Genomic DNA, 18,801 nt, shown 5'->3' with positions numbered 1-18,801 from the left:
AAAGTACCCAAGAAAGAACTTTTTTTTTTTATTACTTTCATAGATTTTCTTTTTATGTTTTAGTTGAATACAGTTCTTTTATGAAAGACATGGATAAACAGAGTCAAATTGCTTATTGCATTTTTTATAAAGGGTTTAGTGAATTTTTAAAAGCTGATTCTAATCTATTTACAAGGGTTGACATGGTCGAATTTGTATGGGCAATATTGGTTTTGGTTACAAAAAATCCATTGACCACAACTATTTAAAGAATTAAAAGAAAAAAAATTTAAAATCAGATAATAAAAGTGTTTTACCTTATAAATAAACTTAACAATAAAAAAATACTTAACTGTAGCTAGTATTAAATATATTAATGTCAAATGTGTTTAAATCAAACGAAATCAGTTAAGTGAGGGTCTGGTTCCGGCTGGTGTGACTCGCGTCTATTGATCCGCGCCGACACAATGATGTACGACTATATAGCTCATGGATACGGCAATATTAATTACATATACACAATGACAGTTCGTTTGTATCACTATAACTCACAAACATTTAGACATAACGAACTCTTCTTCTGTTCTGGTTTTTCGATATGAATTTGTGTACATTAGTGTTGTGAATAAATATTGCATCAGGATATACATAATTCAAATTTGGAATTGATAAATATTTTATACAGATTATCTGTTATTATATATTTCTTTTTCATTTTAAAGATCTGTTTGTGAAACAGTTTCGTGGTATCATTGGTGAATTCAATAATATATGTGAATGCGACTTTGCCGTGCTATTTGCAGCCACAAGCTCAATATTTGATGCAAATTGTATTACAGTTTTTCTGTTATATTCCTGTTAAAAGACAGTTTCTTACTTTAGTAAGTATTTTTGCTCTGAATGCTTGAATTTAATAAAATCTATTTTACAAAATATTTGACACTTTGCCAATAAAAAAAAATTTGAAGTATCAGTTACATTAAACAAACAAATTTTATTCCTAAAGGTTATATCAGTATGTATTTTATTAGTTTAAGTGCCGTAATGGCATAATATTTGCAGTGTATTAAAGTTTAACACTTGAGATATGTGAACGAGTACCTTTAGAGTTTCGAACAAGACGCTAGAGCTATTGAAGTTCTGAAACCTATTTAAAATCTTGAACAAAATATTCCCAAGGAAATGAAACTAAGCTTTTTTTTTCTTTTATAACTACATAATTCCGACGTTTCGGTTCCTTTACAGCAAACGTGATTACGGGCAGACGAAATGTAAGTATCTCTAACTCCTAAGTCGTAAACTGTAGTGTGAACAACATGATCATTTGTGACACACATTTTAGAAAAAGTCAGATGTAAATACAGCCTTATATTTGAATATCGTCCAGTTTATAACAATATTTGATGGGAGTGACCATTGACATTTGTATAAGGATTATTACAAATGACACACACTCAGAGACAAGTTGAAAGTGCAAACAAAACCGATACCTTACCAAACACTACAGAATTGATTTGACATTATAAAAACCTCAATAAATGATTGCGAGTAAATATTTCAATAAAACAAAGTAAGCATTTCAATACACGACAAAGAATTTTATTTCAATAAATGTACTGTTTTAAGATCGTTTAAGCAAATAAAAATAGATTATATTTTTGGCACGCAATTTAAATTTGAATTAGGAGATACAATATAATGAAACAAGCGCTCATACGCTCTTACACAGGTGCTCACGACAATTCAATATAATGTTAATAAAATGTACCACATCTTATAACGTAATTCGAGTTTCTATTGTTACAAAGAAATGTCTTTTAATGAACACAATATAAGTTCTTCGACATTAGCTCCATAATCATTGTGTATTTTCCAAACGTGAGTGACTTTTCTCTGATTATAACAAGGTTACAGAACAAGGTGTTACTAGATGTAGAGTGGAAAAAACACGAAATACATAACTCGATACTTCAAAGAAACAAGGAATATATTATTCAAATAAGTTTTCTATCTCAATATCGAAAAGAACCTCAAGTTTATAATTTGATTTATTTTATGTATTTTTTTCGTCTGTGTTCACCTTAGATCAAATATCATTTCTTAATCTAGATATTTTCCCTAAAGCTATTACGGAAAATATCTAGATATTAAGAAAGTAATTAATCTAGATATTTTCCCTTACAAGATTACCTCGAGTAATATATAATGATAATATGATATCTAGGCAACGAGTTTCAACACTAAAAAGGATAGACAGGTCACTTCATAGAAGTTGGAGTAAATTATTTGTTCTATGACACTAATGTATTTACACTGATTTCCAAGTTTACTTTATACCTTTTTTGGTAAGGTCCCACCCAATTCGATAAACTCATTATCAACTACACCTTTGTCTTTTCTAAGTATGAGCTCATTTGAGAATTACATCCAGTAATGTAAAGATAGTAATATAGACTGTCCAACAAGATTTTACCATGTAAATGTGATCACAGTCATGTTTAAATCTGGTGTTCTGACCTTTCTGATAATTTTTACAGTTTCAATATTCGCCGCGAAGAATGTAAATGGGTAAAATTGTATATTGATTAGAAGAATTTCATTAAAGGCTTTTCATTAAATTCTATAACTGATTGGATGCTTTTCAACTATTCCAGGTCTCAGCCAGTATTACAAAAGTCTATCGAGGAGCTGTTTACTGACCGGGCTGATGTCATTTATCCTGATTCCTGTAAGACATTTAGATCCTCAGCCCGACAGTCCAAAATGTGCAAAAAAGAACCAGGTCTTTCAAATATTATTCTCACGGCCAAGCAACAGGCACTCACAGCCTGTGAAGATACATTTCAATATGATAGATGGAATTGTTCGCTTGTTTTTAATAAACGACCGAAAAAAAGTATTTTCAAGAAAATCTATAGAGAGACTGCCTTCGTCCACGCCTTGATTGCAGCATCTATAGCTCATGCTGTTGCAAGAGGTTGTGCCTCTGGCAACCTATCCAGATGTGCATGTTTTGGAAGCTTCAAAAATACATCATGGCATGTTCGTGGCTGTGGAGACGATTTTAAATTTGGAAAAAGATTCACAAAAAACTTTCTAGAATGGAAACAGGCAGGGTCTGATCAAATCGCTGAAATTGTTAAACAAGACATAATCGTCGGTATGGACTCTGTTGGCGAACAGATGAAAGAGATTTGTAAATGTCACGGATTTTCTGGATCGTGCACCACTAAGACTTGTTGGAAGCGACTAGGGCCATTTAATTCAGCTATGGGATTATTGAAGAAACATTACCACCATGCCGTGAAAAGGAAATTAGTGAATTTTACAACGAAGAGAGCAGTTACGCCGAAAGCTAGGAAAAGAATGCAACTTGACAAGAATAATTTGATTTACCTACAGAAGACTCCAAATTTATGTGTTAGTACAAAGGGAAGAATATGTAAAGATATTCATAATTGTGCTACTTTGTGTTGTGGAAGAGGTTACGTTACAGGAAAGAAGATAGTTAAGTCTAGATGCAAATGTAAAATGGTGGACTGTTGTTTCGTTAAATGCGATACTTGTGTTGAAACAGCGGACTTGTTTACTTGCAAGTGATTGTACACTTAATTATTTATGGGAAGTCTTTTAAGAAATATTGTGCATGTCGAATAATTTAAAATTCAAAATTGTATCTGTAAGTTATGAAAGTTGATATTATGCTGTGATAGCCATTACGGTAGAACGAGTTGTAAGTGAGATGGTTTATAAAGAAGAATGGTATCGGAGGGTAAAATCTTTGATTTGAAGAAGTGATTTAAGTAAGAGATTTGCTTTTATAATATTGTTACAAGCAATTAAATTTTTAAAATAAAGAAATCTGTATTTTTAATGTATATATATATAATAAAATTACAACCAATACAAATTAGCTGTTTTGCTCCTTGATTTAGAATATAAAATTATCTACCAAGTCGTATATTTTAAGTTGCTTATCGTTTAAAAAATCCTGAAGTCACTGCTTATATGTAAGTATATATAAAAAACATATATTTTTATAAGTATGAATCACATAAACTTGTTTAGTTAATTTACATAAAATCTATCTAATAAAAAACATTAATTCCCTCATTCAATCTTGCTGATGACCTTCGGAAAGGCCAATCCATCCAAAAAAATACGTCTGTACTTTATATAGGCCCCATTTAATTACATTTAATGCATAAATTATCTCTTCTCCCAAGTCTTGTAACCCTACCAAAAATTAGAATATACTTAAATTTCTAATAGCTGTGAGATTTTGCAGGCAATCATTTTGAAGTGGTTGGTTTGACCACTACTGTTTATGCCTTCGTAGGTCAGACACGATTGTGGTTATTTTTTAGTTTCATTAATATTGAAATTCTGTCTCATTCACAATATTGAAATTAAGTCAATTTCATAGGCAATGTCGTCTTAATTGTATACCTTTTTAAACATTACAATGCCATAGAATATGTTCTTTGGCTGCAAAAAAAAACTGGTTATTACAAAAGTTTTTTTTAAAGTTATTTTAAGATAGGACTTTTCTTATGTTATATTTTTGTTTTTGTTTTCTTAGTTATACTAAAAAAAAAATTATAGCACTCAGTATTAGTCAGGTTTTGCCTCGCTGTTAAATATGTAAACAATTTAAAAAAATAAAAAATAAGAGTCGGAATCATAAGGAGAACTACTCCTATTGCCAGTTAAATTTATATCATGTTGATAGAATTATTTATTTCGGTTTATTATTTATTTAGGACTTTTTCAAATCTATAGTTATATATTTCAAATTCAGTACAGCAACAATTAATGATTCTCCTTTTTTAAAGACAGGTATCGCGATAAATAATGTATTGGCCAATATGGAAAAAGATTATTCATTATTAAGGCACATTTTTGGAAGGTAATATTTTGCTTTTATTTCTTTGCGTCAGATATCAACCCTAATGCTATAAAAAGGTAAGGTTGGATTTTTTATTTCTTACAATTTCATACAAAACCCTGACTAAAAAACCATGATTAAAAAAACTGTAACCAGAAAGCAAAGTATTTTCGAAACATCAATGTGTCATATTATATATTTGTTTTAAATTACGGATCCCAATTTAATTAGAACAGTATGAAAAACTACCAAAATTTTGCCGATTAAAGTCATTCCATCGCATGCATTTTTAAAACTTTGAATTTATGGAAAATAATGTTGTATGTCACATAATTTCAAGTTCGATATATCATAAAGGCTGCTGGGATTTACGTGGAAACCATACTTGGTTTATCCAAATTGTGACTGTTAGTTTAGTTTAATTGTTAAGTGTGAATTATAAGTTTTATTTTTCGAATAGGACTTATCTTTTACCAGTTATTAGGGTAATCAAAATTTTCTATTAACGTAAAATAAGAAGATTTCTTCAAACTTTAAACGTTCAGTAAGCCTTATCAAATCGAACCTATTCGAAAGAAATCGCGGAGCAGTTTAAGTTTCATATAAGCCTACATCCTGTGTTTCAAATTTGAATGTAATACAATTATTAAACAGTATCATCATTATAAAAATATCTGTAATAATATTTCAGTGCTTATTCTACCGTCAGTTAGAAATTCCATCACCTAAATCATATTAAATCTAAATAACCATATTAATTATTTGCAGAAAAATTAAGAAGGACTACTATTATTACATCTTACCCCAAAAAAACATTTAAATTTAAAGCCTTGGAACAGTTGCTCTATATAATTAGGATTATCTTTACATATTATACGATATGTTTTAGGCCAACTAAAAATAAAGTTTTACTCAAGACCGAACCATATTCAAGTTCACTTGTCAAAATTTCAAAAAGAGCTATTCAATAACAGGTACGAAAAATATTAGATAATTTCTTAAATTTATACAATAGACATCTTTTGAAAAAATATCGAAACGTCATCATTTTAGTAGAATCGTATCTAAAACCTGTCACTTGGTGTAATCAGTTGGCCAAAGATGCCGCTGTAAAGCAGTCAACCCAGTAGACGTCGATAAAACCATTCAATAGATGGCGCTATATAGAATAAATTTAAATAAAAATGACCAATCTGAACATAAAACATTTCAAAACCGTTGAAGTCAATACCTATTATCTTCAAGCTCAGATTCCTGGTACCCAGTCGAGATTAATGCGATTCTCATATTTTGCAACGCGCGAATGAAGACGCATGCGCGATAAGATCGATTTAATACGCGGCGATCGAGAAACTTTATATGCGTGGAAAACACAAATTGAGTGCATATTACCGTTTAATAAACCTTTATCGAGTATGTTAATCGTGTTTTATTTTTTCTTCAATATCCAAGCCGTTCCTTAAATATGCTGTTTTTAAAGTGTTGCCATTATTATTAAAACTACAAACATTATTCAAATGATAGTTTTAAAGGTTAAGATTAAGAAAAATCCAAGACAAGATCCGGATTTTAATAACATGCCTTCCAAAACCACTAATGAATATTGTGTACTAGCCTAAAGATCCTAAAGATGGGTCTACATAGTAATTATGACGCCTATAATTGACCCATAAACCATTAAAGGCCACAAAATTGCGGTTTGTTTTCGATGCCAACGCACATAATTACGATAGCGCTATTAAAGTAAAAAAAAAAAATAACAGCAGCTTACAGATTTATTTATTTATTGACCTCAACACGAAACGTATTACCATTGTAACTAGAATACAGCTGTCTAAAGAATAATATTTTTCTGATAAAGTTATTAAATAGCCATATTATTACATGTGTTTACATTTAATAAATTAGAATTCTATTTATAAATTATTTTTCTTAAAATTTTTCCCTTTGAACTTATTTAAGTTTTAAATACTAGATTATTTCTTTGAAATCATATGGTAAATAACTTAGGTTCGAGTTTCCATAGTAATGGAGATTAGTAATCGGTACAAAGCCAATAAAATTATGTTAGGTCGACCAATTACAGTATATTAAACAAAGCTTTTATTGCCTTATGTTTATGGAAATAAGACAATTTATTTAATAATCAATCATCAATGTGTATTCCATTAAAATAAGTATTAATAATGATATATTATTTAATTTCTCAATATAAAATTTCAGGAAAGTTCTAAATAGATAGCGAGTTCTATAAAAGCGATTTATAGAATTAAATAAAGTGTTTACGAATTGTTAGCATGAAAATTATTTATTATAAAATTTATAAAACTGTGCGCGTAGTCGTATGAACTCATTTTTGACTGCGACCTCGTCAGATTGAACTTGGGCACAGGGGAAAATGTGCATAGTGTGTCAAAACAATAGTTTTCGTAACAAAAAGGCAGCGACATTGGAATCTGTGTCATTTCATAAATAATACACATATACGTATTGGGCCCACGGGACCCGCACGGCATTGGAAACAAATAACAGTCTGTGTCCTATTCTGATGTCTGAGCAACATTAATGTATAGTTTCATCAAAATCAATCCGGCAGTTTTTGTGTGATAAAAACTATACATATTTATATACACACATATACAAAGATGTATATATACACATATATATATATATATATAAACTTTCTCATTTATAAGGTTTGTAGAATTAATATATTCTGTATAACTAAAACAACGATTGCTTTGATTTAACTTTAAAAGCTCTTGGAAGTAAAGACTATTTATAAATTCTATTAAAAATATTAACAACATTTTTTTGTGTCACGTTTAAGCTACCTAAGTTCTATTTAAAAAGTAAAAAAATTAATAAAAAAAGTACGAATTGCTTCATAAAAACAAAGTGCCACCCACAAATCCATTATCCCCGTTAAATATAAGAAATCCAGCGCAATTGATACCTCTACTTAGGATATTTAGTGAGTTTTGTGTGAGGATTAAGGGAAATGACCATTCGAAGTATTTGAAACGACAATGAGTTAACAGCTCACTTAACAGCTATAGGTAATTAGGATCACACATTTCTTTTTCGGTAGTTGAGATTAATGTATTAGAAAGTCGGTGGATCGTAAAATTAACAAATATATTTGTATTTGTTGCATTTATATAACATTTAAGATGTACTTAGCAGTTTTTTGAATCTAGAAGGGTTTGTATGAAGTGTACCTGAGATCACTCAAAAAAAATTTCGTACTTGAAAATTTGTTGTTGTTTAAAGTGAGAATGTTTTTAATTTCACGTACGTACATGTTGGAACAATTATTCTTTATAATACATCAAGACGATGGTTGGTGGCTTTAGAGAAAAGATTGGATAGCTGAATCTTACAGCAATCCTATCTCATATAATTATTCATGTTATATATCTCATAACTATTCTAAATTATTGTTAATTGATTAATATAACACACACGTCCAATAAAATAATAATAAGGGAAATATCAATACAACAATTTTATAGTCTTATAAACGTAACGAAACCGATACGATCATTCACCACCGAAGCGAATCTACCGATTATCTGTAAAACGTCTTAACTGAAATTCTTCACAAATGCCTACATACTTACCTGTCCCTTGAATGGATGTCCATAATCTCTTAACAATGGTGTTAGGATATAGTTAGTCTGTGATGGATTTTACAGTTACGTATTTCTTTTCGTGGCCCGTGGTGCGTGAGATCTATTACAGAGCTTTTGCAATTAATGGATATTTCCTTCTTAAGATACTTCAAACATTGATGTAATTATCCAAATAAATATGACATTGTCAACAGTGAAATAAATAAAATTGACAATATTTAAACATCCAAAATTACTTATATTCAGTATAAATTTTAAAATACTCAATTGCGTGAAAGAAAACCGACGCATATTACTAATATAAATATATTGTCTGAATAAGTTACGTATGAATCGTGTCATGCGCTTGTAATTATGAAAAATGCTATGACATTTTTAAAAGACTTATTAAAGAGACAATTATAGTATACAATGAAACGAGCGAAGCTGACGACAATGCCTATATTTTAAAGCGTCATAAAAAGATATTATAGATATTTATCTTCATGCAAATGTGACCGTAATAATAATGATCACACAATTATTAATAATGTATCAAAACTAATAAAGATCGAGAGTAACTTTATTATTTAATCAAGTCAGCCGAGGTCCGTAACAAATCAGAAATGAAGTCCGTCTGTATTAAATGATACATGGGCTTCAACTTGCCCCGGTTTTGACTCGTTTTGGTCATAACTAGACATATAGTCAAGTTGCTCACAAGTTTTGGACAGGATATTATCGTTTAAAAATCCACAACATGAAATGGGTATAGAAATATCTACTTTGGTTTACAAACAGTTATTTTATTTTTTATCATATGTATTATGATCGATAATTAGTGGTATTTTAATTTACTTTCGTAGCTACATATTGATTATCGATTAAATATTGTGTTGGAAAGTAACTATAGAGCTTTTGGACAAAGATATCTTGGAAATTCTAAGCGAAATCCTTAGCAAAACTAATTTTTATCTAACACATCATCAGCTAGTTCATTCCTTTACATAATCCTCCACTTAGTGGAAGTAAATTGTGTAACAGCGGGTACAGCATTAAAACTTTCCGCCGTATATAGTTATGATCGAACACAAACGTCATTCTAGGGTCCATTTCACACTTGAGACGAGTTCCAAGCTGTCAATGTAACTCTTCAATTATGCATGGCACAGTTAATGTATTATTTAACACCTTACCAGGTTTCGACACATTGCCAAGCGGGCACCCTGTGGAGTCCTTACAGTTAGCGCGTGGTCTAAAATAAAAGATCAAGAGTTTGCTGTATCTTTTGCGATTGATAATTAAAAAAGGTTAATAAAATAATACATTAAAAAATATATATTTTATTTACCTGCCTCCACACTAATATAACTATTTATCGAAATGAAACATTTGAGGACATATTTCTCCACATCTAGGGAATGATGTACATGTGTCCATGGCTTTATATGACCTTCATACATTCTATACAAATTGTAAAACCTTTGTTTGATATTATCAATTATTTGTCCCGAGGCATTTTCGAGTTCTTATAACTTGAGAGAAGCTGTTGACAGTTCTTCCAATATCTTCAGACTGACAGTTGGAACAGGTTTAGACCAGAGTTACTGTTTATTCAATCAAGTCACGGTTTTATTAAACCGACTTAGTTTTCTAATACTGTTAGTTAATTTGAAATATTGTTTTTAACTCTGAAAAAAAAATATCAACGGGTGTACTGGAATGTAATTCCGTTGATAAATATTTTTTTAAGAGAAAAAAAAAACTTATTGTATATATATAAATAAAGTAATTTTAAATTGAAACTTGAAATGAAATTCAAATATAAAGAGTGATAATTCTTCTCCTTCAGCAGGGTCGAAGCCAACCTTTGGATAAAGCAACTGGAATCCATTTTTCTGGAAGTTACAGATAAACTAATCAGAATTCTTCTTTCATCCCCCTCAGGTATAAGAAAGTATCAGTCAAGAAAAATTTATTCCTTATTAATAAATTCCTTATTAAATAAGATACATACATATACACACGTCCACATTAAAACCTATATACATATTATAATAAATAGAAATTTAACGATAACTAAATAGCTCGTACCTAATTTATAATAATTTTAAATTTGATTAATATAATTTAATGTACGTTAAGGCATTAAGTCTCTGTTCTAGAACCTTCGTTTTTATCTTGTTTCGGTATCATTGTTATAGATCTGTTAATTAGCACGCTCCCACACCGTTCTCTTGTTTAATTAATATGAATTGCGTGCCAGGTACCGATCGCTATCTGTTTACGCACGATTCGAATTATTTTCAATTGAATTTATACATATATGTATATAATGAATTTAAATGTCATTCAGCATATGTCTGTTAAATATCAAAAATGAATCGTTATTATATTTGCGAACATTATAAAACTATAAATTATTTTAATATGAAAATGCAGATATAATTAATGTCAAAAGTACTTCTAAATGTCGTCGCTGTAAGTAATAAGTCTTATTGCGCAAACCTGGCGCCATTTGACAAAGGCTCGACCGGTCTTTTGTTTCACATTCATTCATAAAACTCGCCATTAAAAATATTATAAGATAGGAATAATATAGTATGAAAAAATTATTTAAAGAGACATAAAATTTTGTTTAATTACTTAAAAATTATAATTTAATTCATTGTATGTCCTGTTGTATTTTAATCTATTAGGACATAGCAATACTTTTGTTGCTTTCAATCAAAATAACAATATTGTGTTAAAGTATATATAAAAAAACAGTATATACCTATATCGTGAGATAACTTTTATTAAATAATATAAGAAACGATAAAAATTTATATTAAATAAAATAAAATTTTCAACTTTTTTAAGATTTATTGAAAACATATTTTACTATACATATTAATAAATTTAGTAGGTACTTGGTCGCTATAATGATCAACCAAAGTTTTAACATAAATTACAGAGGAAAAAATTTATATTGATTTTATTTTATTTAACGGAATCATAAACTACGTCCAGAAAAAATCATCCCATTACTTCAACTAATTCAACATTCAAAGATTGCATTTTTACTTAAAGATAAAAATAAAGAATAGTTGCAAATTTTCTTTTGTAAATTAAATTATTTTATACCTAAACAATGTCATAATAACAGATGTATGATTACTAATTATATTTCCACGGGCCAGAGCGATACAAACGCAACAATGGAAATGATAATTCTTAAAGAAGACTTCAAATAAATAAAGTTACCGTAAAAAAATACAACACCTTTCAAGAAATTCGAATATAATTTTACATGCCTCCCATACAACCGGCCACCAGGGAAGCGCGAAATATCCGAATGTAACACATTAATTTATTTACGTCAAGACAAGAATGAAACACAAAAATAAATATGTAACCGTCAGCGATTACGCGAAGGTACGCCTTAGATCACCTTTTAGGGAACGCTTCGTGCCGGCGCTAGCTTTTACAAAGGCAACAAAGGGGAAAATAATAAAAAAATGGTACGCCTCAATACGGCGCAAGTTATCGACGGATGTTAGGTACTGTATAGGAAATTATTTGGATTTAAAGCAATAGTTGTTGTCATATGAATTTCATATATGAGATAGCATGAGTGATGTCTTCAACACAAAATGTCTTTTAGTCCAGTATATTAATATCTATAAATATAGCTAATGCTACGCCGTAATTATAACTATGGTTCTAGGCGAGTTTATATTAAACCATAGTATTAAATATTTATCACAATTTGGTCGCCTCCGCTTCCTCCTGTGATCTGTACCAACCTCAATAAAGAGATGTTGGGTCATTTAAGATAATTTCGATGCGCCTGGTGCGAGATTTTTTCAAACATTCACGTGGGAGGTGGGATGTAATTGCCGAAATTCCTGATTTTTGACAATCAATAGACAGGATATTGCTATTATGATGCACAGAAGAGAACCGACGTCAAGAACTAAATGGCATATTTAATAAAATATGATTTCTTCTTTTATTTTTTTATAAACGTAAGTAACAAAAGGAACTTGTTTAAACATATGACAAGGTCGTATTTTAAGCTCGTCTGATAAGTTGCGACTGTATTGGCTTTAGACATAATTTGATTGGTTACAATTATTCTTAATCGAGTTTTAATATAGTGAAAGGAAGAAAAAAAAACTAATAAAATACGGAATTTATTGACATAGACAAAGGCGCAATCAAACAAAGCGCGTACAAATCATAGTACGGGGCGGAATATCCGAACATATCTATAATGGAGCGCACCTAACCATTCTATTACAGTACATAATTTACTTTTATTGTAAACTGGCCCCGAACTCACACGATGATAATGAAAATGCTGACATTTAAATATTCTCTCATTCATCCATCTCCCTTACACATTGGAGATAGAGGAAGATGGAGTATCAGAGTCCTTTTATCCTTCAGTCTATGACTGCATTCGTGACGGTTGTATGATTATGAAGGTATTTGTAATAATGTTGAGTGAATGAGTTTCTTAAAGGATAATATTTTTTATATTTAATTCGATTGACTTTACATTTATTTTATTCTTACCTATATTATGTTATATATCACAAAAATCTAGTCGGACGCAAAATTTTATTTAAATAATATCGTGTATATACATATTATACTTAATGTTGTCTTATGCTGTCTTTGTAATATTTGATTAACAATTTTATACAGATGTGTTAATTTTATTACAAAAATATCTACAATTATATAATTTATTTATAAATGGAAATAAAAAATAGATAAATGCAATGCAATAAAGCTAAACAAATATATTCCAACAATGTAGGTGCAATAAAATGTTTTACCAGTTTATAGGAACTCACCGTTATTTAAATTTTCAGCATAATTATTAACTTATTTTCTTATAAGCCAATGAAAGGGGACCTTTAAACGAGTTTAATGTATTTACATTCTATAGTACATACAATATAAATGCTCTTATCTCATTTAACATGAAGAACCTTTGTTTTACGAATATAGTTCATGTTTTAGGAACACTTGCATTTTCGGCATTTCAAATGTATTCTAGGAATTGTCATAATGTTGTCATATGTTCCACAAAAGTTGCGATAATTTTGCCTATTGTTTCTATATAAATGTACGGTGGCACAATACACAAAACACTTAAACAATTTTTAACCTTATGCAAATAAATTTAGGGTCGATGGAAGCTTGACGCTATTAAGTAGAAAACAAGTGCAGACACGAAAATCCTTGGTTAATTGTAAAACTCAAAGGACTATGGTAACCCACGTAATAAACCTTTATGACCCTTCACCGGTAAGTCATAAAAAATAACTGTTATTGTTAGTGTTGATTCAATTTTAACTTTCAAAATACCTATTGACTAATGGAAAGTACGTCTTGGTTAAAAAAAAAATTCCACTGATTCCTTTCACTGAGACGTTATTCTTATCTATGTGTACAGATTTAAATAATACTAATGATCCAAGTGTTTCTTAATTCAAGTGTTTCTTAAGGCGAAATAAACAAACAATTTTAAGTAAATATATATTTACTTTAATTTTATTATTAAAAAACTTTCTCTTTATTTTTTCCTCTTTAATTGACGTTAAGGATATATAGGTTTCCTATTCAACTACAAATATCATTGGCCTTAATTGTTGTAGCTGATTAATAGTTTGGTTTATTTTAGCTTCAGATTATATAACACAGAAGCATATATATATTTAATAATTTTAGCACAGTTTTAAGTCAAAGTCTGTACAGCAATAAAATAAGGTAGATGTAACTCTTACAAGTAAGGTAATAATTTGAGGGCAATGTTTATTGACTTTCATTGTTAAACATTTAAAAGACGGGTAATTAGTGTGTTGGCTGGTTTCAATGGCATTTACCTAATTCACTATCGTTTGTATTTAAATAAAGGTGCCGGTTCCGATGCTAGTGTAAATAATATCCTTTTGGGAAAAATATTTCTTATCAGATAACATCTAGTGTGTAAATAGATTTCTTATCCGGTCACTTGTTTCCGAGGTAGATGATAACGTAATGCTGTTTTAGAAAAGAAAAATATATATTTTTTTGTTTTTTACTCGTATGTTAAATCAGATATATATAAAATGTTTGGATTTGAAAAGGTTGTGTAAAACCAAGAAACGATCACTTTCAATAATAGACAGTAAATGCAATCTAAGTAACGTCTAGCAAAGACAGAAAGAGGCGCCGCCAGTCGTCACCTACATCGGATACATTTCATCAATGAGCGAGCCTTTTAGTTTTTTTTTTGTTGTCGAAAAATCGGATCGAAAAATGAAGGTTCACACGCTCACCGAGACGTCGCTCTTTGTATAAACACATAAAATATAAAGCGTTATTTGTTATTATTTAAACGGAGATAGATGATTTTGGAAATGAAGTACCATCATATTATTTAGTCGCTGTGAGCAATCCAGAGTGATTGTTTACAAATTGTGTTTTAGTGAGATGCTTACTTACTTGCTTTTTTATAATTTGAGTAGAATATATTTTATACCTTAAATCGTATGAATTAAAAATAAACAACTTCTCATCTTTGATAGATTTAATGCTCCGTCCTCGATAGAAGTCATTAGAGATTTTTTAATGTATCAAAAAGTGTATCGTCCTGTGGTTATTAGCAATTATTAGTAGTCAAATCAAAAGCCCACCCAAATGATCTTGCGGTTATGATAAGAATTTATTCAAAGCTTGAGTGTCGTGTTAAATGAATTTAAGTAATCGGAAATACCGCAGCCTCATTTTGCGGTCAGATAATTTTATGTAAAAATTAACTCGTTTATTTTATTGAGAGGTTAAGATGTTTATTAACTTCGCTTTTTTTGTTTTATATGCCTATAATTTTAAGTTATTTTTCAAAAAACTTTCCATGACCGTTTTGCTGTTTTTCATTTTACCTTCATTCTATTATTATTTGTATCACATCCGACTAACAGCCTTGCGAAGTCGAATGCATTGACCTTCACAGCACTATAATTAACTTAGATTGATGTTTAGGCTATAATGATCATGAGATATCCTAATTCATTGTGGTCTAGCTTGTTTTTGTTTCAATAACATTTGATTTTTTAACTCTCATAAACGTAAATTAAAATTAAGAGTGGTTTTGACCTAAACTTACATTTAACATTAAAACTATAGTTATACTTAACAGAAAAAAAATTTAGAATAAGCGATCTAACAGAAAAATATGTAATATGCATATTAAAAAAATCACTTTTTCTACTGGAATTTTTTATTGGTGGTAAGTAGACGATATAAGATGATATCTACTTATTCCAAAAAATATAACCGTATAAAGCAGAATGAGAGGCAATGTATTAATATAAGTTTTTTCGACTAATTCAGTGTTAACGGTTTTTTTATAAGGATTCTTCTGATAAAATTAGTGTATAAAAAATATGTAATACAAAATCTTCAATGCTTTGTAAAAGTCAAGTAAGAACATTAACTATTAACTATCACATACCAAACTTTAAACAAAATAATAACATAAGCAAAATAAATTTTATCGAGAACACGCAAAGAAACTGGGTGAATTATCCAGTCCTACAACATAATACTTTTCAATTTAAATTAGCACGTATGGAGGGATTGTTATAAAAAAGAAACAACTCTGTGTGGTCAGAAAACTAGAGTTAATAACAGAGCTATTAGTCATAACATTGAAGAAATATTAAAACAATTCCATTTATATTTACAATTCAATACAAGAATTTTTCTAACGAATTTAAAGAGCATAAATATTGTCGTGAAGAATTATAAATGATTTTAATAAACACAAAGTTCTTTGTAGAGACGAACTTGTAAATTTTGACACCACAGTTATTAAATCCACTGAAATCGAACCATTTTTTATGGAACGTGTATTCTTTTTGCTTCCCAATGACTAACCCACGATATTAAAACGCTATTAGTATAGATGGAGCAGCGATATATCATTTCGGGGCGGTGATTTTATCGCTCTTAAATGCGGACAGGAATTTCGATGTCTCAATTTTTTTTTTGTGGTTTTGCCGAAATAATGTTCCGACTACCATTAACCGCTCGAACGGTTGATACGAAATGTTCAAGCGAATGTTTGTATGGGAAATAGACCTCCCTCGTTCTGACTTGCGGTTGCAAAATGTTTTCGTTACATAAGATGTTAAATTTATGATTCATTAAAATTAGTGGCTACCGAAGATTTTTGATATTCAAAAATAAAGATGAAATCAAGCGTGTTTCCTGTTGTATAAATCATTTCGACAAATACACACCAAGTCCTTCCGAAAGCGATATTTTATTAAATATTTTAATTCAACCCCACTCATTGTGGAGTGCCGGCGATGCATGAAATAACTAAAGGATTAAGAGAAGATGACATCGTATATTTTATGATAAACTCATATAGCTATGATTCATTGCATAAAAAATGTTAAACCACACATATACATGGAAGAAATTCCCAACATATTTCTCACCTTTTTGTATTGAAATTAAAATATCAATTTCAATAAAATAAACATTCATACCGCACAACAAACCAGACGGGGCAATTATGGTACGGACAAGCATGGCTTGGAAATTAAATAATATTTCATAAACTGCACCGTCATACACAAATCATCAGTCGAGTGTCGAATTTGGCGTTGCCTTAAGAAGCCTGTATTAGTAACAGTTGTGCTCATAAAACCTCTATAGGGGCGGAAGGCTCTTTCAAATCTATCTTGCTGTGCGGTGACCACACTCGCGCAGACCTGTACACATAATAAAACTTATTTACGCTCACTCTTTAAACTCTTAACAATAAAGATACAATAAGCTTCACTGTAAATGTATTTGGTTTTATTAAAATGAACCCTACGTTCTAGATGGAGGGTGGAGTTTGGTTTGCACGGAATGCAACATGTGTTGTTCTTATTTAGTTTGAAGAAGTTATTTGTTAGTTGCGTATTGTCTTAGTAGGATATTTACGTTTCGTAAGAGATAAGGGAGAGGCCTTGTGATTTAATCGACAGGTTTCCTTGTTTATTTTAGCAGTAGGCTGTTTTTTTCATGTTTCTTGGTAGTTTACGAATTGGGTTTAAAACTCGCAAGTACTTCCCAAAGGATCTTCTTAGAGATAATTGAATGTTTTACTCAAATAAAAGCTAAAAAAACGTAGAGACATGTGCATTACGTGTTTGCTTGTATATATTTATTGATTTTTCGTTTGTTAACAATTATTTTTCGTGTCAAATACACAATGACTCATTATAAACGCTATTTGTGTGTCCGGAATGAAACTGAGTTACTCTAAGCTACTTGTATTTTTCCCTCAATCTTAAATCAGCTCTATTCCTTTATTTTTGGACACAAATTGCGAATTCAAGTTATCTTCTTTCCAGGAAGATCAGTGTAATAAAGATCTCAAAAGTCTAAAAGCTAAAATTTCATGGTGCGTTTTTAATGAAAACTGTATTTTGTGGAGCAAAAAAAATTCTTCGATAATAGACTTTACGCCAACGGTATAAGTTTCTGATTCAGTTATATACAAAAAGTGTAGTTCTGAATAAAAACCCTTAATTAGTAACACTTCTGTTTCAATGAATGAAGAAGAATTGGCCAATTCAAAAGGAGTTATTTGATGTTGAACTTTAAACCTTAATATGATTGTCTAAGAAGTCATTATTCAATGGACTTTCATATTCATTAATTTAACCGTTGTATGGATTTCCATGGGGATTTATTGTGACAATATAGCTGCCTAATTTTGCATTATATGTAATACAAAAGGCGTTGTAAATTATAATGTTGCACCTACTGTTTGATATATTGGATAATTTACGGTAGTTAGAATTTATTATACAGTAAAACTATCATTGCCAATCATAGTCTCATAGTAATTTTAATGGACGTACCAGCTTGAATGTAACAATATCTTATTATAAGAACCTTTTTTGAAAACAACGATAATGTTGAATTCCTTTAGTATTTATTTTAAGACACACGCTCATTCGTTCCAGAACTTTCGATTGTGTTTGGTCTTTTTAAGTGACACTTAGAAGTGAGAATCTAAAATAAATATTTATTGAAATTATCAATTATCTAAATATAAATATGTTTTTGTAACTGGGATGGATATTCATTTGTATTGTCCAAAATTAAAATCCACGATTGCAACGAGCAAAATTGAAATGTCATCTAAAGCCAGGTGATGCTTTGATCCAACATATGTTCTTACAAACATCTGCGTCAATTTCATGACACGACTATTCAATTAGATGACACGTGACACGTGACATCAAAGTTTTTGTCAATACCACTTGAGATTTT

General features: G+C 29.9%; 1 protein-coding gene across 2 annotated transcripts; it reads left to right on the top strand.

The window, feature by feature from the left end:
* The first annotated feature begins 1,090 nt into the window (after positions 1–1,090).
* LOC116779765 (protein Wnt-4) lies at positions 1,091–3,784 on the top strand. 2 transcript variants are annotated; one of them, XM_061521443.1, is made up of 2 exons: positions 1,091–1,250; positions 2,634–3,784. In XM_061521443.1, coding segments are annotated over exons 1-2 (948 nt in total). In that variant the 5' UTR covers positions 1,091–1,248; the 3' UTR covers positions 3,580–3,784. The 2 variants fall into 2 exon arrangements, with proteins under 2 accessions (XP_061377427.1, XP_032530081.2); XM_032674190.2 differs by lacking the exon at positions 1,091–1,250 and adding an exon at positions 2,395–2,547.
* The last annotated feature ends 15,017 nt before the right edge of the window (positions 3,785–18,801 follow it).

Source organism: Danaus plexippus, chromosome 2, assembly GCF_018135715.1.
Source record: "Danaus plexippus chromosome 2, MEX_DaPlex, whole genome shotgun sequence".
In the NCBI taxonomy this organism is placed as follows: domain Eukaryota; kingdom Metazoa; phylum Arthropoda; class Insecta; order Lepidoptera; family Nymphalidae; genus Danaus; species Danaus plexippus.
This window is presented reverse-complemented; position numbering and strand designations above follow the sequence as displayed.